The sequence below is a fragment of the Polypterus senegalus genome, chromosome 12, assembly GCF_016835505.1.
Source record: "Polypterus senegalus isolate Bchr_013 chromosome 12, ASM1683550v1, whole genome shotgun sequence".
NCBI classification, from domain to species: Eukaryota; Metazoa; Chordata; class Cladistia; order Polypteriformes; family Polypteridae; genus Polypterus; species Polypterus senegalus.
In genome coordinates, this window is record NC_053165.1 from 48,070,801 (window position 1) to 48,096,773 (window position 25,973).

The 25,973-nt window shown below is 35.5% G+C and overlaps 1 protein-coding gene across 3 annotated transcripts in view; it reads left to right on the forward strand.

Annotated features, from left to right (window-relative positions):
- The first annotated feature begins 2,799 nt into the window (after positions 1 to 2,799).
- The window catches only part of mtmr14 (myotubularin related protein 14), a 53,744-nt gene continuing 30,570 nt past the window's right edge, over positions 2,800 to 25,973 (forward strand). For 2 of the 3 annotated variants that reach the window (XM_039771102.1, XM_039771104.1), the window contains exons 1-11: positions 2,801 to 3,756; positions 5,856 to 6,004; positions 7,889 to 7,997; positions 9,030 to 9,105; positions 10,234 to 10,291; positions 14,036 to 14,158; positions 14,390 to 14,463; positions 15,627 to 15,697; positions 15,944 to 16,018; positions 17,429 to 17,495; positions 25,424 to 25,509. In XM_039771102.1, the coding sequence (XP_039627036.1) occupies positions 3,640 to 3,756; positions 5,856 to 6,004; positions 7,889 to 7,997; positions 9,030 to 9,105; positions 10,234 to 10,291; positions 14,036 to 14,158; positions 14,390 to 14,463; positions 15,627 to 15,697; positions 15,944 to 16,018; positions 17,429 to 17,495; positions 25,424 to 25,509 (1,005 nt within the window). In that variant the 5' untranslated portion in view covers positions 2,801 to 3,639. Of the gene's footprint in view, positions 3,757 to 5,855; positions 6,005 to 7,888; positions 7,998 to 9,029; positions 9,106 to 10,233; positions 10,292 to 14,035; positions 14,159 to 14,389; positions 14,464 to 15,626; positions 15,698 to 15,943; positions 16,019 to 17,428; positions 17,496 to 25,423; positions 25,510 to 25,973 lie in introns of all 3 variants that reach the window. The other variant, XM_039771103.1, reaches the window with a different exon arrangement.

Here is a 25,973-nt window from a genome sequence, read left to right on the forward strand (position 1 = left end):
AGGGGAAATTCACATACTCCAGCAGTATACTGATAAAAACAATATTAATTAAAGAGTGGTAACAATGCAGTGCAAGTTAAAAAATGCAAGGTGGCGAGTACGAGGCAGGTATAACAGTCTATAATCTTGTGTAGTCTTAACGTTTGCCCCCCCGGGTGGAACTGAAGAGTCGCATAGTGTTGGTGAGGAACGATCTCCTCAGTCTGTCAGTGGAGCAGGACAGTGACAGCAGTCTGTCGCTGAAGCTACTCCTCTGTCTGGAGATGATACTGTTCAGTGGATGTAGTGGATTCTCCATGATTGACAGGAGCATGCTCAGCGCCCGTCGCTCTGCCACAGATGTCAAACTGTCCAGCTCCGTGCTTACAATAGAGCCTGCCTTCCTCACCAGTTTGTCCAGGCATGAGGTGTCCCTCTTCTTTATGCTGCCTCCCCAGCACACTACCGCGTAGAAGAGGGCACTTGCCACAACTGTCTGATAGAACATCTGCAGCATCTTATTGCAGATGTCGAAGGACACCAGCCTTCTAAGAAAGTATAGTCGGCTCTGTCCTCTCTTGCACAGAGCATCAGTGTTGGCAGTCCAGTCCAATTTATCATCCAGCTGCATTCCCAGGTATTTATATGTCTGTACCCTCTCCACACAGTCACCTCTGATACTCATAGGGTCCATGAGGGGCCTGGGCCTCCTAAAATCCACCACCAGCTCCTTGGTTTTGCTGGTGTTCAGTTGTAGGTGGTTTGAGTTGCACCATTTAACAAAGTCCTTGATTAGGTTCCTATACTCCTCCTCCTGCCCACTCCTGATGCAGCCCACAATAGCAGTGTCATCAGCGAACTTTTGCACGTGGCAGGACTCCGAGTTATATTGGAAGTCTGATGTATATAGGCTGAACAGGACTGGAGAAAGTACAGTCCCATGCGGCGCTCCTGTGTTGCTGACCACAATGTCAGACCTGCAGTTCCCAAGACGCACATACTGAGGTCTGTCTGTAAGACAGTCCACAATCCATGCCACCAGATATGAATCTACTCCCATCTCTGTCAGCTTATCCTGAAGGAGCAGAGGTTGGATGGCGTTGAAGGCGCTAGAGAAGTCCAGAAACATAATTCTTACTGCACCACTGCCTCTGGCCAAGTGGGATAGGGATCGGTGTAGCATGCAGATGATGGCATCCTCCACTTTAATTTAAATTAAGCCTGAACACATTAGATCAAATGAAGTAAACAAGCGGCATAGATTGGTGGTTTAATGCCTCTGTGCATGTCAGCCTTTACAGATCTGTTGTGTGTGTGTGTTTGTGTGTGTTACTTTCTCTTCATCATCAAGCATATACCCTTGCAGGACAAACAAACTGTCAGCTATCTTTACTTATAAATTTGCATGTGTGTGTGTGTGTGTGTGTGTGTGTGTGTGTGTGTACATGTTGTGATGGATGGTTGGGGCCCTTCCAAGGCTGGGACGCCACTATAATGGAAAGACCCAGTGGAGCAGACATACATATGGCATTACTTCCCCCGTAGCACTAGATGGCAGCCTCTCTGGGTTGCGGCAGCAATACGGTTTTCCTCAGGGAATCATGGAATTTGGAATTCAGCTGTAGGGACTGGGAAGCCCTACTTCATGGAGTTCCAGCCTTACCCAGAAGTGCTCCTGGGCCAAACCTTTGGGACAATGTAAGCACTTCTGGGGATCACATAAAAGGAACCAGCAGACCATACTCTGGGAGCCAGAGTCAGGAGGAGGAGGAGGAGGAGGATAAAGCTTGCTGGAGGAGGAGTGGAGGCAGAAGATGGAGAGAAAGAGAGAGAGAGAGAGGAAGAAAGGAAGACAAAGACAAGTGCTGTATTTTATTGTGCATGGCACATACTGTGTTGTGCAGGTGGGAAACAAATAAGAGTGTTTCCCACAGTTAAATAAAAAAAATGTATGTTGTGCTGGACTTGTGTCTTGTGTCTGTTTGCGTCGGGTTCGGGTGACTGGTGCACACCCTAGTGGCCACAATGTATATTAAAATAATTTACATTTCTTAAAAAAACACTAGTGGAAAAATTTTGCAAATCTATAAGGGCTGGTCCCACGACTAAACAGAAGAACAACAAAGATTCTGCTTAAATTAAACAAGTTCTACATCATTTATTATTGGGCATACAGTGGGCCAAAGAGTTTTTAAGGTTATGGGGATAAGTACTGGACCAAAAACAATAGTCCTGGAACCTGTCATGAGACAAACATGACTGTTTAAAGGACATAAATCCATCTTCTCATAATGTATTGTTGTACATAGATGTTGGTGTTCAGAGTGGATATCTTTGAAACTCGAGTTCTAAAATTTTCAGTCTTTGCTAGGATGTAGTCATCCAGTTCTACACAATGCAAAAATTCATCAACAACAATTGTAATTTTAAGATGTGAAAATCAATTTTGATTTTCCAAAGACACTCCTACAAACACCATGCAAAAATCTACTTGTTGTGACGTTTGAAAAATCATAGAAGCAAAACCTGAACTTAACTGAATGGTGATTTTTTTTGACCCCATTACTAAACTTCCTTTTACTTGTAAGTAAAAAGGCACATTATGATTTGTGCAGACAGGTGTGCATATCCCTGGGGTGCCAACTGAAAACCTCCTGACCTGGTTTCAACAAGTAATGTTGTGAATATATTTTACACCATACACTAAGAATAAACAGAGCAGCTCCAAATCTATTTTAACAAACTAAAACGCGATCCGTCCGTGTTCGGCCTTTTCCGTATATTTGTAGGCTTAGTTTCCGTTCCTACTCATTTTCCCATCATCCTTTAGTAGCGGCGTGGTTGAGTCACGTGCTGTTACAAGCTTCCTGTTTATCTCCTGCTGCTCACCGACATTTGGACCTTGCTACCTTATTACTTCAAAATGAGACCGTCACTACTTGCTTTCTAGTTGTATTATCAGGATGAGGAGGTTTTTAAACTTTCTGAAAGTGAAGGATACGTTTTCTTCCCGGAAGCACCTGAAACTGTGGAATTGAATACCAGGCCAGAACAGCAACGGTGTTTCCTGAGGCGTATTCCCAGCTTTGTGTGGAGAGAAAGAGCTCTTTCTTGAAGGGTAGAATTGTGGCAACTTCTCGAATACCCGCATAATTATTTAATCGTGTACTTTCTAATTGTTCTAATTGTTTGGTTAGAAATGTCCATGATTTAAAGTTTTCAAGCTGCATCTATTGCATTGTCCTTTTATTCTTGAAAGTGGAAGTGAGTGATTTCGTTGGCTTTATTTTATGTTAATCGTAAATCGAAGGAATCTGACTTGCCGCCGAGACCTGACGGGTTGAGATTTCAATTTTTATTTTCTGTGTTAGTGAAAGAAACTTGCAGAGCACGCTGCAGGATTGTAACCTACCCAGACCCGCCCCTTGTCTCTTGTCATTTCGGCATTCAGCCCTTTCATTCTCGCTGGGCTTCCACTCGCCCGGGGCCCTGAATCGCCGCGGCTTCCCCGGCTCCGGCCCCCTAAAGCGGGCGGTGAAGAAAAGACTTCCGAAGAAAAGATGGCCAGGTGGTCCAGGCGCATCTCAAGGTGCAGCGGTCTTTGAAGGGGGCACCGTCCGGATTGAGGCAGCGAGAGGAGCCCCTCTAGGCCGATCTGCGATGGCCTCGTCGGCTCTCACAGCCTCGGGGATTTCAGGGAAGAAGAATGAAGAGATAGCTGAGCTCATTGATTACTTCTCGAAATGCCAGTACCGGGCGAAAGAAGTCAATCCAAAGGTAATTCAGCGTCAGCAAGCATATGCATAGAGCAGATAATAATAGAATATTTGTGTACTGAGTTTAAGCACACTGTTCAGGTAATCAATGCATGATTTAGAATATTTCACTGAATTAGTGTAATATATCTTCGTGGGTTGTTTGAATATTTAAAATGTTTCTTTTGTTATTTATCTAAAGTGTTATAACATTAGATTCATGTATTGTAGTTCAGAACGTTTCCATGCTGTAAAGAGGCTGATTTAATTATTTGTATATAATTGTATAGGCACAGTATCAGACAAAAGTTTGAGCATACCCAGAAATGTTCATGTTTTTCATAGAAACTTATAGTTTATTATCAAGATTTCAGTTAATTGATTTAAAATGCAGCCAAGAGATTATCAGTGTTGATAATAGCTATTACTGTTTGAAATTACTTTAAAAAAAAACTTTCTTGGTCACGTAAGACTGAAAATCACCATTTTAATGAAACATTCCTTCAGTATCCTAATGGTTATCGTTTGCTTATCTTTAGTTATTCTAAATGCTGAGTGGTTATTAGAGAAACCTTTTTTTAGTTTCATGTGCACCTTTTGATGTCTTATTTTGTTTATTTGGGTTTCAAGGTATTGGCATTGCTAAAGTTGTCCAAAATGAAACTGCTTTCTCAAGAAAGATGTCTGTCTGTTGTTGTTTGTTTGCAGAATGAAGGTTATTCCATGTGACAGATTGCTAAGAAACGGAAGGTTTTTTACAAGCGTGTCTACTACAGCCTTGAGAGAATAGGGCAAACTGGATCCTAACCAGGATAGTGAAAGAAGCAGATAAGGACAATGGAGTGTTTAGTTTGAGAAAGAAATGCCTTACAGGTCCTTCGGAGGCTTCATCCTTAAATTCACACCAAATAGCAGTGTCACCTGCAACAGTGAAAAGATCCTGTTTGCCCTCTTCTCTCAAAAGAGTAATAGACATTTTTTGTGTGAAATCTTCAGTTAAGTGGAATAACCTTCATTCTGTAAAATAAATATTTTTTCTTTGAGAAAGCTGCTATATTTTGGAACCCAGGAAAGAAGTTAATGAATGCCAGTATATTGCAACCAAAGTTAACAGAGTACCATATTTCAATTGTGCTAATGCAATTACTGATATTTCTCTAATAACGAATTAGTATTTAAACATGACTAATTAAGTATAAGAAGAGGACATCGACCATTGAGACACTGAAGGAATAGCTGCTGAAAATGGGACTTTGCAGTCTGATATAAAAACATAAATTAAACCTCAGTCATTTCAAGCAGCATTAGCAACATTATGTTGGCAGTATTTTTGATTTGATTTCATGGTATCCTTGTAGAAATGTATGCACATTCCGGTCAGAAACCTGAACATATCTGGGTGTGTCCAGACTTTTGACTGGTTCTGTTAGCCTCATGTTTCACTCTCTGTACCAAAAACATTTAGCTGTAGTAGGGGTCGAGACATCGCTCTAAGACACCTTCCACATGGATTGAATTGTATCAGAATATTAAACACACTGAAGATTCATGGGCACAAGGTTTTTGTTTTTTCTCTACTCATAATTTTGTCTTATTACAAAAAGTTTTCCTCATGATGTACAGTACCATTAGTCCCCATTTAATGTGATGTTTCAGTTGGTGTCACCGGTCCATGCTGCTAATTTCAGATCTATCATCAAGCATAGAAAATCTTTCAAACTTAAAATCATCTATAAATAATCTTCTGGAATTGTTCACTATTCCTTTTTTGAAAATCACTGAAGAACCAGCCTAGTCTGTTTTTAGTTGCCGAAGGTTCTGACGCAAAATCATCAATAATGTTATACTAGTTCGTCATTTATCTTGTTTTACTTTTTGAAAATTTTGCTAGATGTTTGTATAGTTAATTAGAGACTGTCCGCCTAGTGATTGTGTACATGAGTGGGCCCTGTGATAAACTGTCACCATGTCAAGAAGTGAATAGCCCTGAATTGGACTGGGAAGGTTTGATAATGTTAGGCTTTTGGCAGTCTACAGAGTCTTAAAGGCAGGTACTGCTGTTTGTTTTCACTAATTTATTTTCTTGCTTGTTTTAATTCATCATTTGGATTTCTTTTTTAGGTGGAACAAATTGAGAAACGATGTTTGGAGCTGTTTGGCAGAAATTACAAGTACAGCATAATTCAGAATGCAAATGGGGAGGTTTGTGGGCACTATCCTCGGCAGATTGTCTTTTTAGAATATGAAAGTTTGGAACATGATAAAGACAGGTAATGATGTTAACTTTGTTTTTGTGTTTTATGGTGCTGAAAAGCAAATGGTTCCATATTCATTTGAACAAAAAGTACTATGAACAGACACAACTGAGTTTTTAACCGTTTAAAAATCCCATGATTCCAGCTGATTCTAGTGAATAGTTTTTCTACTCAAGCAGGGTTTGCTATCATTTGACCTGCCATGTGACTTCTGAGTAATAGATTTTCCTTTGCTATTCTTTTAGTCATTAAGACTAAATTGTGCAATATTAACTGTTAGTCATTAACAATGAGGAAGTCAGACCATTCAGTCAGCAGACATGTGTGTGATGTGTAAAGGAGTTCATAGAGTGATTACATACCTTGCCTCTCTTCTTCAAGTTTGAACATACTTTTATGTATTTATTTACATATTTGTTTGATGTGGTTAAAATTAATAGTTGTGGTCTGGTGGTCTTTTTTTTTTTTGCATCATCAGTACTTTTTTCCATTCTTTGCATTAATGGTTTTGCCAGGGTCTATATGGTATTGCAGAACACGGTAGTTTAAAATTGTGGTGACACAGAATGGTATTTGGAGACACTGTGAGGTGGCAGGATGTATGTTGTAAGTCTTAATAATGTACTTGTGAAAAATTCCTCACTAACAGTTTTGTTGGACCAGTAATTATTGGATTATTGAGCAGATTACTGATGTACTTTACTGCACACATGTGCAAACTTGCAGTCTTAAAACCAATCAAACCCAACATTTAGATCAAATTTATTTATATTGTAACAGTTATTCCATATATTCATTTGTCCAGGAAAGTTGCAGTCTTAACTGAAGAGTTACTTATAAATGTAGCGGGAAAAAAACATGGTAAAAAAAGAGCCTGTGCCGTCTTGTAATGGCAGCTTAAAAAGCACTAGAGGAATCATGAAGTAAAAGCCTTAATACGTGCTTAATATATCCAGTTAGAAGCAGAAATGCTTTCAATTCCAGAAATGCAATGGCACCTGTTTTTATAACACATGTTTATGACAACAAAATAAAATTGGAAGTAATTCATTTTTATCAGAGATTTTTGACACTACTCTTTCCCAAGGAAAGAATTTGTTTACCACTGTATTCATAGTGACTGATATATAGGAATTTTCATAGAAGTAGCATTTGGCATAAGAGAAGAATATTACAAAGTAAAGCATGTCTCTGTAGCTGATATGATATGGTGCTGAAGTGGTTTGTGAGTGTGCTTACATGAGACATGAAATTAAAATGCAATGATTACATTGTAACATGCACGTTATTCAGCATGTGAGATATATACCAAAGAATCTGGTTTATATGTTACTTACCCAATATAGTTTGTAGAGTTGGCCAAGGAAAAAAAATAATCTCCTGTTTTCATGGAAAATGAGAGAGAAGAACATCTATGATATAATGGAGGTTTAAAGTGACTCATTCTATACAGCTGCATATATTGTGAAAAGTCTATGGAAAAAGGAAAAAAAAAATCGTAAATTACTCATGTCATGTGATCCACATGTCTGTTACACTGTTACTAGCTCAAAATGTGCAAAACAGTTACTTTTCTCCTGGAATATTATGAGCAGTTACTTCTTGGAGTGGGAGTCCTTTTTTCATTCTTCTAGTATTTGTCCTTTTTATTTAATCATTTAGTATAGAATACTTCGAAATCCTAAGTACATTTTGAAATAAAACATTGTGTATATTTTTTAGAATATTTATTTTAATGCATAATACTGTTGCTTATACTGCAATCATTAAAATGTCACTGTACTTTGTACTTCACGCACTTAGATATTCATTTTGTAAGTTTTAAACAGATTGTCTATAATGGTTTAAAACTGCATATTAATTTGTGGTAATAACAAATGTCCTTTTTTGTCTTGCCAGGTATGAAAGCACTTTGCAAGTAAGCAAGCTCCAGGATTTAGTGAATCGAAGCAAAATGGCAAGATGTCGAGGAAGGTTTGTTTGTCCTGTTATCCTCTATAATGGAAAGGTGAGCATATTATTAATGTAGCATATTTATTACTAAATCCACATGGGAAGCTGATAATTAGAGAGATGTTCATTATTAAAGAACAGAGGGCAACATATAAAAATGAAGATAACTGTTAACAGTTGTTAATTGTCTAATGATAGCAGAACTATTGTTAATGTATGCAGAAGCTGCAAAGTTTAAACTGTGACAATAGCTATTTCTGAGTGCCATTATTTAGCCCAGATAAACAGACAAGTCAGTACTTCCTCATTTTTGATGATTTGTGCACACTAAATCATTTTCCTTCCTTTTTAAAATCAAATAAATGTAAATACATTTGACAGTACATTCTATTTAGAGTGCTTCAGTACCTGGTAAGATGGAATTCGTTTGTACAAACACAAACGTGGATAGAACAGTTAAAATATGTCAGTAGTTTTTCAGTGAAATTGTAGTTTGCACCAGGCCAGATTTTGATTTATTGTTCTCCATGTTAACAATATAAATACTGGAAGTGAAAGGCTGGTAAACTATTAAATATGTTACTTAAATGATGAAAATAACAATGCATTCCACAGAATTAAAGTTTCTTTTAAAAATATTTTCTTGTGCTTCACTTTATATATGAGGCACAACAGACATAATTACTAAATAGTATGAGAATTGGAGAATTTTTTAGCTATTTATTTAATAAACAAAACATAGTAAAACACCACACAATCAAACTAAAATAATTTAGCAAGTACAATGTTTGCTATAAAGGCACTCCATGAAAGTTGTCCGTTAACCTCCACCAAACAGAGTTGTACGATTACAGAGCCCTATCTAAAATTGCTGTTTTTGTGAAGTACAACAATAAGATAATGAGGTTTAGTGCAGGTCTGGCATGTAATTCTAAAATAACCATGACGTTTTTGCCAAGTTCTGAAAAATTCTGAAGAGAATTTGAATACAGTCAAAATTCAGCATCATAAAGAAGGATTTTGACTTGCATGCATTTATTTAATGTCTGTGATTGGGCAGCCTTATTTTTCTCTTCTATGTCTTTAGCATATTTGTCGTTCTTCTACATTAGCTGGGTGGGGTGAACTGTATGGAAGAACAGGCTACAATTACATTTTCTCAGGTAAGCTCAATTTTATATGCAGTGTAAGTACTTTACACTGTGTTTATCAAAAATGTGGTTCAGTCAAGGCTGTGTCTATATTCATTTCATCTAATGGAATTGATGACTATTCCATCTGTAGAGTGAAAACAAATTCTAAATTTGTTTTAACTCTGGTGATCTAAAGTCAAAAAGGTGGCCCAAAATTATATCTCATAATACTGCAAATTTTAGTTTTAAAAATTATTTGAGCTTTAGAGAGACCAATATAATACAGTATATAAAAATATTATACCACTTACATCTGTATTTGGCTTACTGTGTAATTATTCTCCCCTGCACTCCTTTCACACACCCAAGAGAAACTGAGTTTTTGGATAAGGTATGTAATGTAGGGTAACAGTTACCTTGGCTGATCACCAGTGATTTCGGTTTGGTCAGTGGGCCATTCATTGTCTGTGTGTTTATTGCATATTGTCCACCATATCCTTTTGTATTTCCACTGCATATCTGACTTTGTCCTCATAATACTAAGATCTGTGTATTTGATTAATGTGATGACTTTAATACATTTTCGTGGTGTTTTGTGGACTGGTTTCCTGTACATAGTTACTGTCTTGTACCCAATGCTGCCAAGTTTGGTTCCAGCTCCTTACAACTCGGTATTTGAAAAAGCAAGTTCTTGAAAATGAATGTATGAAAGTTGTTGTTTAACAAATGGGTTCTTTTGTTGTCATTTAAGTGGTATTATTTCTAATTAATTTATAGTGCCTTTACTATCCTAACATGAAGAATATGTAAAATAACATGAAAGCAAACCACTAAAGTTTAAAAGAAAAACAAAAATGAAATTGCACAATTTGAGATTAGCTGTAAAAGCTATTTCCATATGTGTTCAAGACTTATTGTGGTAAAGATTACTGCCTTTCGAGGTCTGTGCTGGAATGATTCGGAAGGAAAAGGAGCCTCTTCCAAGCATTTATATGATGTGTATATATTAAGATGGAAAGAATATATGAAAGTGTGTATATACTGTATAATATGATCAAAAAGTGTATTCGATACAGTATAAAATAAGATTATAATTTTTACTCGTTTTATTAACTGAACTTTTTCTCCCTCCACTTTTAACTTTTCATATATCTGAAGGTGGTTCAGATGATGCCTGGGCAGAAACAGATGAATTTCCAGATGATGACAGTGTTAGGTAAGTATGTGATATTTTTTTCATTCAATTGTATTAGATTTGTCTTTATAAAACAACTACATGTCATCCCTCTGCAGATTAATTTAATTATTTTAAATCCTAATGAATGGCCACTTACTTATTACACCGCTTAATAGTGAAATTAACACAAAACATCTCCTTTATCCAGCTACTAAGGTTATAACTAGAGACTATTGACTAATTTCACTTTTTTAACACCTTCTACCCACAAAATTTTACATTATTTCTGTGTTCTTCGGTGTCAACTAGTAGATCTACACCCATGTTCAAACTTAGGTGACACATTGACATCAAGGTCAAAAACCGTAGGGTCCTGAAGCATTGGGTCTTGCAAAAAATTACTTGAATTTTTTTTTATTTGAAAATGCTTGTGACTCCCCGCCAAAGTAAGGAGCTCTTCCCCCAGCTCGCGTCGTTTGCCAACCCTAGGGGGTGGGCAATAGGTGCTTGCAATCTGGTGGCTCAGCCACTCGAAGGGCATCAGGGTGCCCTTTCTTTTAGGGGAAGCGATTGTATTTAAACAGGTGGTACAGTAGATAGAAGAGTATGCTGGGATCAAGAGGAAGACAGTTTGGTCCCTAGTTATTATAGACAGAAATCAGTTACTTGGGTATTTCACTACAACTGTCTATTTTAAATACCAGTGAATAATAAAACATAGTAAAAAGTAAAAGTAAAAAATAAAACGCAATAAAAAGTAAATAAAATTTAAATTACATTAATGCCTCGTCAAAAACAATATTATGAATTTCTTTATCCTGTATCTTGCTTTCTATAAACGTTGCTTTTTTGCATTTCTGTTCACAAATTGTTTGGGATATTTTTCTCTTTCTCGTTTATTGGATGATTCTTTTTTTTTTTTTATTTTATTTTATTACTTCATTCATTCAATTTACCTCACTATAAAACATAAATGTTTACAGTCTTATGTAAAAATACTGCCCAATTTTTTTTTGTGTTATTACTCATTTTACTTTAATGATATTACCTAGTCCTCGGCCATAATTCAGTAGGCACTAAACATGAACAAATAATGCACAATTTTCATGCTAATGTGTATAGTACAAAGTAAATGTCCTCTTGAATATCTACCATCAATAACTACAACATGCAGTGCTCATTTCAGGTCTGTACTTAATCTTTTTTTTTGGGTGTATTTCATCATTCTAATGTATACTTTTCCATGCATTTGAATCTCCTCCATTGCCCAGTTAAGGTCACCGATAGATGTCCTGACAGTTCCTTGAAGATTCCTCTAATACAGAGCCTAATTTGCACTTTTCGTAGTGGCCACTCATCCCTGTCCTGCTTCAGAACAATTTCCATAGAAGAAGACAAAACTCTCACCATACTTGATCCATTGCCATGAAGTTTTTACTGAGGAATTAATTACTAGCTTTATTCCAATTATCTTTTCTCCGGCAGTGGAATTAGAAACATTAACCCTAGCTTGACTGAGGGGGATTAATTTCCTTAAATATAGTAGAGTTCTTTGCAACCTCATTGTATATGACATATTGGACTTATTTGACTTTTCTTTAAATGCACCTTGGGGCTGTCACAAAAAGTAATTTTGTTGTGTAACACAATGACAATTAAGTTCTTGAACTTGAACTATTCATTGAGAAATTTTCGTGCCTGTGGTGAATTGAGCTAGATGTATTATGTATGTATATTACAACAAAGAGCAGATGGGCTATATTGAGATCACGCCAATAAACGACTTGGCACAAGATGCTTGAAAGCTGTCATTTACTTCCGCTACTGAAATTGATTAAATTTTGGTACCATACCTTTTTAAAAATTGAGTTTTTCAGTACCTTTTCAGTATACTGCACAACTCAATAGAGAGCTGAGCTGTCATCTTGACTAATATATGAAATTTGAATGATTCTTATTCAAAACAGTATTCCCTTATATGCAGTATATGTAAGTATGGGTTACAAGTCCTGGCAAATATGCTATAGCAAGAGGTATATTAATATAATGTTTTCATAATAAATTATCAGTTAAACATTTATGTATTTGTCTGGTGTCAAAAAAAAGACTAGAGAAACATCAAAGGCTTGGGGCAGCCACCAATATATTATGCCTTGGCTGCTAAATTGGGTAATTTTGTTGAGTTGTGATTGGTTCAATGTCCAAAACAGAACTGTTTTGATAGTGAGGACATGACGGCTTTAAAGGTCAGTACAGGAATTGACGTCTTCAGGACCAAAACTGGAAGTGATGTCTTCAGTAGCACCAGACCCGGAAGTGACATTTTTAATAGCTCCGGTACAGGAAGTGATGTCATCAATGAGGCTGGTACTGGAAATGATGTCATCAATGGCACCAGTACCTAGTGGGATTTCCCATGGATGGTCTACAGAATATTGATTGAGAGAGAGTTAGTGCAGCTTGCCACCCCCTGATCTTGTGTGGTACTACTATTATTCAGGCCCACTAGCTTGTGTGTGACACCGGTCATGGCAATAATATTAAGCTATCAATACACATTTATTTCTAAATATCACTAGAAATAATGATGTAGACTATTTAACCATCAGTTGGGGGTAAGAAAACCTGTAATTATCTACACCACCCTTTTAAGGCACTACTTTTATTTATTTACTCAGAACTTTGTTGTAGCTTTAAACCAATTTAGGGTGAAGAGTACAGGTTTCTGAGAAGGCAATGCCAGCCCTTCCTCCACAAAAAGTTCCTGAGTTCACATGGTGTCTTACAGATGAATGAGAGAAATGCCTTGTGTTTGGGATTACTTAGTCTTTCTACCCCTCTGCTAGGTGTATATTTTAACTGAAAGGGGACTTGAGAGCCAAGTTATAATGGAGCTCTGCAGAACAGCCTGCATTTGTAAAGTCTATTCTTTCATATTGGACAGAAGGCTGTCTTTGTCATTAATGGCAAAAAAAGCTTTAACACTTTACTACATCTGTTTTAACTCTGTATTATCGAATTAAGTTTAAAGTAGTTAAAATATATAGTAAATAATATATTTGTAAAATCCAATAAGAATGTAACAGCCAAACTGGGGAATGGCAGAAACCTTTTTTTTTTTTTTTTAACACTTCGATGTTACATGTTCAACTGCCTTTCGCAACACACAAAATAATCTGTATACTCCTGTAGTTGTAAATAAGTCTGACAAACTTCATTATAAAAAAAAAAAAATATTAAGAAGGTTTACAATGTGGCAAACACTTTTCCCTACCCTAATTCTTAAATGCTGTCTCTAACTCTAGTGCATTTTGAAATATTGAATATAAGAAATTTAGATTGCCAACTGTTCCATCCATCCATTATCCAACCCGCTATATCCTAACTACAGGGTCACGGGGGTCTGCTGGAGCCAATCCCAGACAACACAGGGCGCAAGGCAGGAAACATACCCTGGGCAGGGTGCCAGCCCACCGCAAGGTGCACACACACACACACACACACACACACAATCACCAATGCATCTAACCTGCATGTCTTTGGACTGTAGGAGGAAACCGGAGTACCCGGAGGAAACCCACGCAGACACAGGGAGAACATGCAAACTCCACTCAGGGAGGACTCGGGAAGCGAACCCGGGTCTCCTAACTGCGAGGCAGCAGCACTACCCACTGTGCCACTATGCCGCCCATTGCCAACTGTTTTAAAAATTAATTGTTTCTTGTAACTATTGTGTCAACTTTAAGTTATGTTTTCTGATGTGCACTTTTTTGGTTACTGTAGAAATGGAGATTCACAGCTGTTTGACAAAGTCAGAGGTCACGATATTAAACTACTTCGATATCTCTCTGTCCGGTACATCTGTGACCTTATGGTGGAAAACAAGAAAGTGAAGTTTGGCCTCAAGTAAGTTCTATGTAGCATTCCAGTGTATGTAAGTGCACTTTGTTTGATGACCTTCAAAGTACTTTGTGCAATAATTACTCCATAGACATCACTTTAAACCCATGTCTGTTATTCCTGTATTTGTAAAGTTGATACAGAATTAAAATGCTAATGTTTAATTGTACTCCTAAAAAAGATAATGTGATAATTATTAGTACTGAGCTTTTAATTATGGAACTTTCTTAACTGCAGTGTGACTTCTTCTGAAAAGGTAGACAAGGCTCAGCGGTATGCAGACTTTACCCTTCTTTCTATTCCATACCCAGGTATGTGTGTTTACCAAGTTAAGATACTTAACTGCATAATTTCTTTCAAATATGTTTGTCCTTTCTATTATTAGATGTATACTGTAAATTATTTTTCTTTCACACAGTTTACCTGCTCTCAGAGAATTCTCACTTTCAAGTTTGTTCTTGATTTTACTTCTGTTATTTTATTTCCTTTGGCATTTGCCACACATTAGGGCCTGGGTTACTTATAACAACATTAGTGATGCGGCAGCAATGTGAGCAAAATTGTATTTGTTTCCAGTCATAAAAATACTGTAGTAACGAAACTATTCCATTAAGTAACCATTCATGCCATTGAGACAGGAAGAATGGTGTTTAACATATGTAAAAACCTTTATTGGTTCAGGATTAACACTTCTCATCAAGTAGCAGGATTGCCCTGTGTCTGACAAGAGACGGTATAATCACCACAGCATGCACAAAGTATAAGTAGTAAGTGCACAGGTATTTTTATGGTGCTACACCGCAGTGGTTCTTACCGACACAGAGTACACATGGTTTCTTGCTCTTTACATTGCTTTTTAGGTAGCTCACTATATCCTTAACATGTCTGCTTACTATTGCACATTCATTGGGGTTGAAAGCCTTAAAATTCATATTTAGGTAACTTTCTTAAATTGTGACAATATAGGCATTTGACATAAAAATATATATATATTTTTTGTTATTTGCTTATTTGTCTTATTAGAAGGAAAATTATTTGTGTATGAAGACTGACACCTAGTCTAATATAAATATGTCAAGAAATAAGCAAAACAAATAATGTAAAGCTTCATACGTTCATTATGTTTCTTAATTATAATAAAAGTACCCAGCACTCTCAGAAAGTTTGAAAACTGTTGATATTTCTGTTAGTTGGCTGTATGTTTTGGATATTTGCATTCTATTTTGTCATTTCCTTTAAAATTGTCAATTAGAACATTTTAACATTGTCCTGAATAAGTAACCTTTCCTGTATTCTGGCAATATTACTATATTGGGTGTTAATGTTAGTAGTTAAGTCTATTAAAAGAAGTCCCGTGATATTAAAAATATATTTAGATACAGATTTATCATTTACAAAGCCTTCTCCTTGTTATTAAACTGTATCCATTTTTCATTTTTTGTTAATTGGAATCTATTGTACCTCTTATTTCTAGGCTGTGAATTTTTTAAAGATTATAAAGACAGGGATTATACTGCTGAAGGACTGATTTTTAATTGGAACCAGGTAAGAAAATTGAGAAGTCCTCTATCTTAACTATAGTATCGGTATTTTACTGTGCAGTTGTTCCTTTTTTATAATTCATGCTCTTTGTTGCATCAACATTGCTTTTTGTCTTGTCTTCAATCTACAGCAGTATGTATCTTCATCAGTAATAGTGGTTTCAGTTGCAATTGTTTAAATTACCATTTATAACATTTTTTGAACATACTGTCAAAATAATCTAATTTTGTCCTTTCTTTATTAAAACAGGACTATGTTGATGCTCCACTTTTTATTCCAGCCTCTCTCAGCAAGAATTTAAACATTGACTGGAGTGAATACCAGGTGAGTAACTATTTGTTAAATACTATCTGCCAAATTAAAGCACAAAATATGTTTATTGAAGCTATTTGTAATTTATGTGATATATGTATAAAATCATTATTTCTTGAAATTATGTGATAATTACACACCCCCTCTCTCTCTCTCTCTCTCTCTCTCTCACTCAATCTCTATCTCAATTATATATATAAAAATAAGGAGGTGAAGGTCTGTGATACGGTTAGCATTTTTGTAGCTGGAAATTCACAAAGGGAGCAAATGACTCGGGTATCTTAAAATAGTTTTTTTTATTCCTCAGCTTTGGATTCCTACAAGGAATTATCATCAGAGGAAAATGATTAGACTTACAGGAACTTACGGCAATATATAGCAAATAAGGAAGGAAGGATAGGTGGATGATGTGGAGGGGATTGATGAGGAGGGGTTTGGAGGGTGTTGGTCATAAAGTATTATTTATTATTTGCCTCTTCTTATTTTCAAGCCTGCATATGCTGGGTTCATGTCCAAATGTCTGTTAATGGCATTTTTATGGGATAGTCACGTTTCATCCAGTTCTCTGACACTTTTAGTATTGCCCTTAATTTTACTTGCACTGAGCCCCATTTAAATGTTTATCCGGTCAAACTTGTATGTGTGAAAATTGGAGAAGAACAAGCGTAGTCAGTCTCCATTCATTAGGCTGGCACATTTGATGAGATTAATTTATATGTTCAAAAAGTGAACTGTTTCAATAAACATCATAATTTAGCAAGAGCTATATGTAATGATGCACATGGTGTAATTATAAACATATTGATACTACTTATGACATAGAGTGAATTACAAGAGAATCTTGCATCATTGGGGGTAAAATGTTATGTTAATACTGGGGGAGTAATTCTTGCTTCTTCTTCTGCCCTTCTTGCCCTATTTGAGACAGAGTGAGAATATAGAAGACCCTTCTTTTGTAATGCATGACATGCAGGACATTGCACCAGCTTTAATTTTTGCATTCTTTTCCCTTCTTGTTTTATATTCTGCTGTCAGTACAATTGAATTTGCATTAGTTTAATTTGCAGAAGTTCTACAGTACTTGATCTTTTGGACAGCAATGTGACAAAATGTTGAATTGAAAGTAATGTTTTTTGTGCATGACACAGTTTGTTTATGTAGGCTCCAATGAGATATGCTGAAATGTAGAGAACACGTAATGTAAAGGGTTAGAAGAACTGGAACTATATTGAGAAGTCAACAAAAGCTACGGGGTGCAACATGATTATATATTACACACTAGGAAGTGTGAAAATGGGTAGCTTTGTTACTTATTGGTGCATATTTCTTAGTTATGCTCTGTAGTAAAACTGTCAAGTTCTTGACAGTTTGATTGGCTTTTGTAAGATTTAGATTTTAAAATACATTTTCACTTATTTCCAGTCATGGGATTTGGTGCGTCAGACTCAAAATTACCTGAAATTGCTGATTCACCTTATCAACTGTGATGGTGAGTGCATAAATATTAAAGTTCTTATAAATGTTGAACAAGCATTCAAAGTTCTTGCTTTTTTGCATTCGACCTTTTAATGCAGATTATTCTGTTACACATAACTGTTAATTTTTTTTTTTTTTATTCTGTTTAGGGATTTGTATATAAATATTTACACAAGTGGAAGCATTTACTGAGTATTTTACGTAGCTGGGACTTTTTATGCAAACTTAATGAAGTAACTTTAATAAATGTAGCTAATGTTACTGACAATGGCCAGGATGCTTTTTTGATGTGTTTCTTTATAATTTTATGAGCTTTAAAAATTGCTACTAATCAGAATTTGGCTAAAGTGGGACTTTTTTGTAGTTTTTAATGTATGTAAAAATTAATTGGTGGATTAAAAGTATTTTAGTGATTGCTGGTAAAATTGTATATTTAACTGACTTAAAATTACATTAATGAAACTTGCATATTAGTTATAATCTGCTCAGTTTAGTCCAATAATCCTTTGTTTTACTAATCAATGATTTTGAACAGTTACCCCATATTTGCCCAAGCTACATTTTCTCTTGCTACTGTTAATTGCCATTTTGACTTCAAAGTATGTACTGTAAAATAAAACCACCTTTAGCATTTATAGGAACTTATTTGTATATTCTAATAATATAGACTAAAGTGAGTAACCAAGAGTTGTAGATGTGCTGTTGTACTTAAATTTTTTTTACTGCTATAAAACACATTTCAGATTTGCATTAAAATAAATAGAGAGAATATGAAATGAGATACAGTATTATCAAAGATTTGCTAAAGGACTTGCACCCTATCAAAGGTTGTTTCACACCTTCTGTTCATTGCTGTTGGGATAGGAGCTGGCCCTCTGTGGCAGTCAATTAGATCAAGCATGTTTGAAAATGCATATATAAATATGTACATATGCCTGTTGTTTACAATGTGTACTATAAGGAATACTCATTCTAAAAAATAATGGTCACCTAACCAAGGGACAAATTCGAGGTCTAGGAATGATGTGAACATATTTCAGGGATTTATTGGTTGATTTTTTTTTTTTTTTTTACACGAGATGCAAAAAAAGGTTTGAATTCAAAATCATTCATAGTCCCATTTTTAACACGTTAAATTATTACTGACTGGTATTTTAGTTTTTTTTCCATATTTAGTATTATATTTGTTTGAGGTATGCACAGTATTGTAGGACATAAAGTAGTCATTGACTTCAGATACCCTTTTAAAATGATCACAGGAATGTCCTCACTCTAGCACAGATCTGCCTTAACCAGCCTCATTCTGTTCAAGCTCCCAGCTGTTGTCTTTTCTTCTCTTACCTTCCCAGATGAAGCTCCTGCTGCATTCTCCTTCCATCCCTGCTGCTTCTACTGCTATGTTTCTAGCCTCTGGCATGTTCTGTTTCTATTGGTTTTTTCAGCACGGTTATTATATGCTAATAATTGTAAGGATTTTCTATCCTCACCCTAAAAAGAAATTAAATGAAGTTACACTAAATACTTAACTGTGTTAGGTACATGTGCCCTTCCCATGTAATTACTTGGTGATAACATTATGTATGCAACCGTCATATTTAAAGAACTAGATTAATGATTTAGGTTGCTTTGAACACTGTTTGCCATGTCTTCTTCTTATTTAATTAACCATAAAAATATTGTTCCCACTATATTCTGTATAGCGGTTGTAACAATAGTGTACAAGGAGACATAAGGTTTGACACCACATTGCAAAATTTGTGAGGTAACTTTGAACTTTGGGTTCTTATCAGTTTTGCTAATTAAATAATCAAAAAAATCTGTACTGCTAATGCTTGCAGGGATTTTGCACAACAGTCCAGATTCCTCATTTGTTAAGTTAACACCTGTTCTAAACATTACATGAGCTATTTCAATTTAATCTATTATTGTGGAACAGCATTTAGTGTTTGCAAGAAAACACTGTCTGTTCATCCTGTTTGGATGACCTTAAACTTTGTTACTCTGCATCCATGCTGTAGTTTTTGACGAGGTAATTTAAAACTTCAGATGCTGCTCTTTTAACCACTTTTATTTAGAGCTTATGTGCTATATCTAAAGCCAGACATCTAAAATCCTAGATGATTTGAAATATTGCTGTCCAATATTAAGTTTGAGTTTCATACAGTATCCACAGAGTTATAATAAAAATGTCAAAATGTGCTCACTATTTAGTCTGTGATAATGTTGGTAAGGGCACAAAAATGTTAAAGGTAATTAAACGAGCAGAAAAAAATGTTTTTAGCAGGGTAACACTTTAAATTTCAATCTCCAGATAAGTAATAATTATATCCAGAGTATGTTTGTAATAATAACTTTGATCTTTCAGGTATGTGTAAGAGAAAAAGACAATTACATTTATTTGTTAACTGAACCTGCTTATTCTAGTAAATAGTTTTTGAGTCTGCAGCCAATTCAGATAAAATTGGATGCAAGGCAGGGTTGTCAGTCTGTCTTATGCCTTACAATTGTAGGGTTGCCAGGAGCAAAACCAGAGTACTTAGAGAGGACACCCATGGCAGCATTGGGGAGAATATGCAAACTTAAAACACATGGTGACCAGCCCGGGTTTTTGAGCTCAGCGTTCTGGAAATGTACAATAAATTTGTAGTGTTCTGACCACCAAAATGTTAAGAACTTTGCAAATAAGTATATTATATATAATAAACGTACACCAAAAATAGTTACTGTGTATTTAGATTCTTTAATTGTAACAGGGTGTTTTGTCATGGAAACACTCCACAATCCATTACAAGTAGCACATTTTGCACTGTGGTAACTGCCAGTGTCGACCACGAACACAGTGTCTGAATTGCAGTCCCTCAGGGCTAGCTCCTTTACAGCATAAGCTAATAGAAAAACTCCTTTACCCGTGTTTGTAGGGACTGCCTCTAGGCACAAGCAAGCGGTGCATTTCCTGGTTTAGAGGATGGTGAAGTCCTTAATTCAATTTTCATGTGAACTGGTATATTTTTTTAATAGACACTGAGAATATCAGTTCTTGTAAGCAAAAAATTTGTCTATTATCCTTTCTTTTCAAAAGTTAGGACTGGGTTTGATTAGTCATTGATTTTAAGACCCTCTACATTTAAGCTGGTGTATCCTTTACAGATCCTGACTTCCATAAATAATTTGTGCAATATGAGTTCTGCCTGAATCCACTTTTTATGGCTGATTTATTTCTGCCTAAGTGCACCACTGCCATTGCTTATGTTATTAATATACAAACAGCTACATAATGAATGGCCTGGTTAATTGTCTAGTGAAAAGCTTCCCTAATGATTTTTCTTGTCAGGTCAGAAAGAAAGCAAGATTCCTTTCTTGAAAGTGTGTCTATTCTTCAGACATATATCAATTAGACTACTTTGTAAAGTAGGCATAAGTATGCTTAGTGCCTTTTTTGTTGTTTTTCTTTCTGTGTATATATAAAGGAAAACTATTAAACTTGGTGCAAACAAAATTGTCCTTATTCCAGTTTCATATGAAACTGTTGTGTGTGTGTATGTATATGTATATATATATGTATATGTGTGTGTGTATATATATATGTATGTATGTATGTATGTATGTATATATATATATATATATATATATATATATATATATGTGTATATATATGTGTATATATATGTGTATATATATGTGTATATATATGTGTATATATATATATGTGTATATATATGTATATATATATATATATATATGTATATATATATATATATATGTATATATGTATATATATATATATATATATATATATAAATTAATTCACTAAGCACGCAAGACAGAGCCCCACCCGCCAACTTTAAGACCATGGGATACGCTCGACAGAGCCTCGCCCACCAACTCTAACCCTCCTGCCACGTCATGGGATACACGCGACAGAGCCATGCACGCCAACTGTAACCGTGCTCCCAAGTTTAGCGTCGCTCTCAAGGCATACAAGAACTCATCAAACACAGCCTCAGTTGCTTTCGTCTGTGCAAAAGTCCACATTCACCTCTGAGCTACGTTGACTTTACACTGCACGCAAGACAGAGAGCCACGATCAGCAACTCACAGCGCCCTGCCCGCCAAATCTAACTAAGGGCAAGCAAGACAGAGAGTGCACGCAAGACAGAATGCCACTCCCGCAAACTCACAGAGCCCCACCAACTCTAAGACCATGGAATACGCACACATTTAGTGTATAAATGGATATAAATAATTGCATGTAAATGATTCGCCAAAATCTGTTGTATGTAAACGATACTGTTTAAAACATTATTGTTTTTTCATCAGAAAACCTGGTTTCCACATCTACCTGTATGAGTTTTAAATGGCACTTTTACTACTCGCAATGGGGCCGATGCTCTGATTTATCATGTCGACTGGGCAACACAGTGAATGCGGCGTCTATCTATATATGTCTGTTTTCCGTAGTCTGTTACAGGAAGGTACTCTCTCGACTATTGGCATTGGTTTCGCTCCTTGCTATTTTCGTTGTACTGCGATGGTGATTTCCTAAGCCTTTATTGTACTGAATTCCTTTCTCACCGTTTTCCGTTCCTATTCTTACACTGCCGTATGCTACAGCGGGCTTCGGCTAGTTTCATTTAAAGCTGATACAGTCTTGTGCATATTTGATGCATCATTTAGCATAATTTTTTTTTGATGAAAATATAATTCAAGTTAGTAAACTTGCACATGGTATAACATTGAAGTGTGTTAAATGACTTATTTGAAAATTGAAACCTTTCACATTTTAGTTACTTTATCAAAGAGTCAGTAATTACTTTTTTGTTTATTTTTTTTAAGCATTTTATTAAATTTATTAAAAAGAAATAACATTTCGCACAAGCAATCCCGAATGTTTTCCAAACATTAAAAACTGCGTATATTTAAGATGGTTGAAAAAGGTGGTTATCGTGCAGAGGTGCCACAAATAGAAGCTTATCTGTCTTGAATTACTTCCGATATTTGTTCCATATTCTGAGTGAATGAGCACAATTGGGTTGTTGGTATATTGGCTATTACTTGTATTTCTTGGAGGTACAGAGCAAGTAATATAAAGAAGAGCTGCAGGATTTAAATATGTTCATCTATTTGTTTCAATGTACAGGTTTTTATAGCTTGTATATTTGCTTCCCAGTAATAAAATTGAAAGTTGGGTAGAGTCATGCCATCTTCTGTCTTAGGTCTTTGTAGAGTCGCCCTTTGGATATGTGGATGTTTTGAATTCCAAGTAAATGAGGTTATGATTGAATCAAATTACTTACATTATTTATTGATGTATAATGGAATGCTTTGAAATAGAAAAAGAAGCTTAGGTAGGATGTTCATCTTGACAGTGTTAATTCTTTCAGCTGAAGTAAGATGAAGGAAACACCATCTATGGAAAATTTCATTGATATAGTGATTTATGTTTACTTGTGATGTTTAACCCTGGGTATTTAAACTGATCTGCGATGATAAAAGGGAAGGTGTCCAATCTAATATTGTGTGCTTGAGAGTTCACTGGAAAGATCACACTTTTATTCATATTAATTCTGATACCAGAAATCTTTTGAAATTCTGTTAGTGTTGCTGTCTATCTCTCTATCTCTCTCTCTGTCTCTCTATCTATCTACAGTATATCTATCGTGACATTTTCTGTTCAAATCCTTCTCTGATAATCCTCTATCTTATAAGCATTTCAAAAATTTAACTGCCAGTGGCTCGATGGTGATTGCAAAAAACAGTGGTGACAAGGGGCATCCTTGTCTAGTACCACGTTCTAGTTTGAAGTAGTCTGAATTAATGTTGTTAATAAAAACTGAAGCTTGTGGACTGGTATACAGTAGTTTGATCATGCACAAATGTTTGGGCCCAACCCAAATTTCACCAATGTAGTAAAGAGGTAGTACCATTCAACCATATCAAATGTTTTTTCTGCATCCAACAATATCATCATCTCTGGGGTGTTGGGCTTTGTGGATGAATATATCACATTAAACTGGCATCGAAGATTGGAAGCTAAGTGTCTGTCTTTAATAAATACAGTTTGGTCTTGCGATATTATCGAAAGAAGCACTTTCTTAGTCCTTCTAGCTAGCACTTTGGAGAGTATCATAACATAATTATTCAGAAGTGAGATTGGCCTGTATGATGCATATTGTAATAAGTCCTTATTTTGCTTAGGAAAGACAGTAATTAATGATTGGCAAAAAGTTTGAGGTAGAATTTTATTGTCTCTAGCTTCTGTAAATGTTGCTAATAAAAGGGGAGCTAACTTAATTGAAAATTGTTTATAAAATTCAGCAGAGCAGCCATCAGGGTCTGCTGCTTTTCCACTCTGAAATGAGTTTATAGCATCTAGTAATCTAATATATTCTAATCTAATTCCTCTGCACTGAGGGTATCTAGTTGTGGTATCTGTAATGCATCCAGAAACACATTAGGTTGTGTGTTGTCTTCTTTAAACTGAGAATATAAGGACTTATAGTAGTCTCTAAATATGTGCATTATATTTTTATGGTCAATGATTTTGTCTCTGTCTGTGTTGATAGTTGCTGGGATTACATTGTGAACTTCCTGCTTGTGGATTTGTTGAGTTAAGATCTTATTAGCCTTCTCTCTGTGTTCATAGTATTGATGTCTTGATTTAAAAATGAGTTGTTCTGTTTCTTTAGTTGTCAAGAGGTTGAGCTCTGTATGCAAAGCCTGTCCTTTCCTATTATAAAGTGCCTCATTTGGACACCTGGCATGTTCTTGATCTATTCTGATAATTTTACTGATTAGCTCTGATACCTTCTTGGTAAAGAAAGATATGAAATGATCTGTCCTCTTAAGAAAGCCTTCAAAGATTCCCAGAGTATTCCTGCGGAGACCTTTGAGGATAGGTTTGTCTCTTAAAAAAAAAAAAAATCCATTTGCTTGTATATAAATTCTGTGCAGTTCTCGTTTGCTAATAAAAGTGGGTTAAATATATTGTAGCAGTGAGTAATGCTCACTAATTGAATGCAATTAAGTGTGTTAGTAGACTTCATTAAATACCTGTATTTTAACAGTACTTTGTAATATCATGTAGTTAAAAACATAGGCGATATATGCTTGTAGTGGCTCAATAGCTTTCATAAACAGCAGTTTTCAATTCGTGTGATGTAAAAATGACTTTAATTGATGTGCTAGTGTTAGTTGTGGATGTTCTGTGACTAATAGTACTTCAAATTCATTAAACATGATATTTTTGAAAGAAGTATGTGATGTAGAGTTACAATCTTCACTGAAGTCTCAAGGTACACAATTCCTTTCCTTTTGCATTTATTTCTAGATAAGTGATTTTTAAAAACGTTTTGCATTAACTTCACTCAGGCAGCAGGAGAAGTGAGCTATTGTGCTAATGGCTTTCACATTTGCACCTTGGTCCACTGTTTACAAGTTGTTTCATGAAGACAGAGGGACAGACATCACAAATAGAGTTTGTGCTTTTTGCATTACATGTCAACACACCTATGAAAGGATATGTACATGGGATTTCTTTACTTAAGTCCTTACGCTGAAAATGTACAGGTAAATTACTTAGCTAGACTGTGTGTGTATTTTTGCACAAATGTAACTGAATTCGGTAATATGCAGTTGTCAGCTAGAGAGAAAGATCCTTTGAAAAAGTGTAAGTGCGCTATAATGGCTTATTTGAGTGAAATTGTCACTGATAAACAATTATGTAATTTCTATTTCTACTGTCAGTAAGAAAAAGGAATGTTAAGCACCCACTGATGGTACTAATACACTTCCATCTCTGCCTATTATTATAATAAATGTATTTGAAACACATTTTTAGTTTCTGGGGACAGATGCAGAATTTGGGCTTGATGTGATATGGTGTTTTGGTTTATTTCTGTGTTTATTTTATAGTCAAAACTTTTTTTTTTTTTTTTTGGACAGATGAAAGTGGACTACTAGTGCACTGTATTTCAGGCTGGGACCGGACGCCTTTGTTTATTTCTCTTTTAAGACTTTCTCTATGGGCGGTGAGTGTGTGGGATTGTAAAGGGTGTTTATACATTTTTCAGATCCCCTTTAATGTGTTTAATTTTTTTTTTTACTTCCATGAATGATTACATTCAAATGAGGGTTCAGAATTCTAATACGTAATGGTGCCATTTAGGAAATCAAAATGATACTACTTAGATGGTTTCATTTTTACTGTGCATTTAAGATAAATATTTTGTATATGCTTTCATGCCGAAGACTTTGTCCTAAGAATGAAACGATTATAGTTTCCTTGCAGGTCTTTTTTTTTTTTTTTTTTCTTCTTTTTCATAAGTAAGCCTTTAGATTACCCTATTAAAATTATCCTAATAAACGTAATATGGATATTACAGGTGAAAGTTGAAAACTAAACTTGGTCAAAGACAAAGTGGCTGACATCTTATGAGCATTACAACTTTGCTGTTAGTGTGTTTCACCCTGAGAGATTTATTTTAATATACTA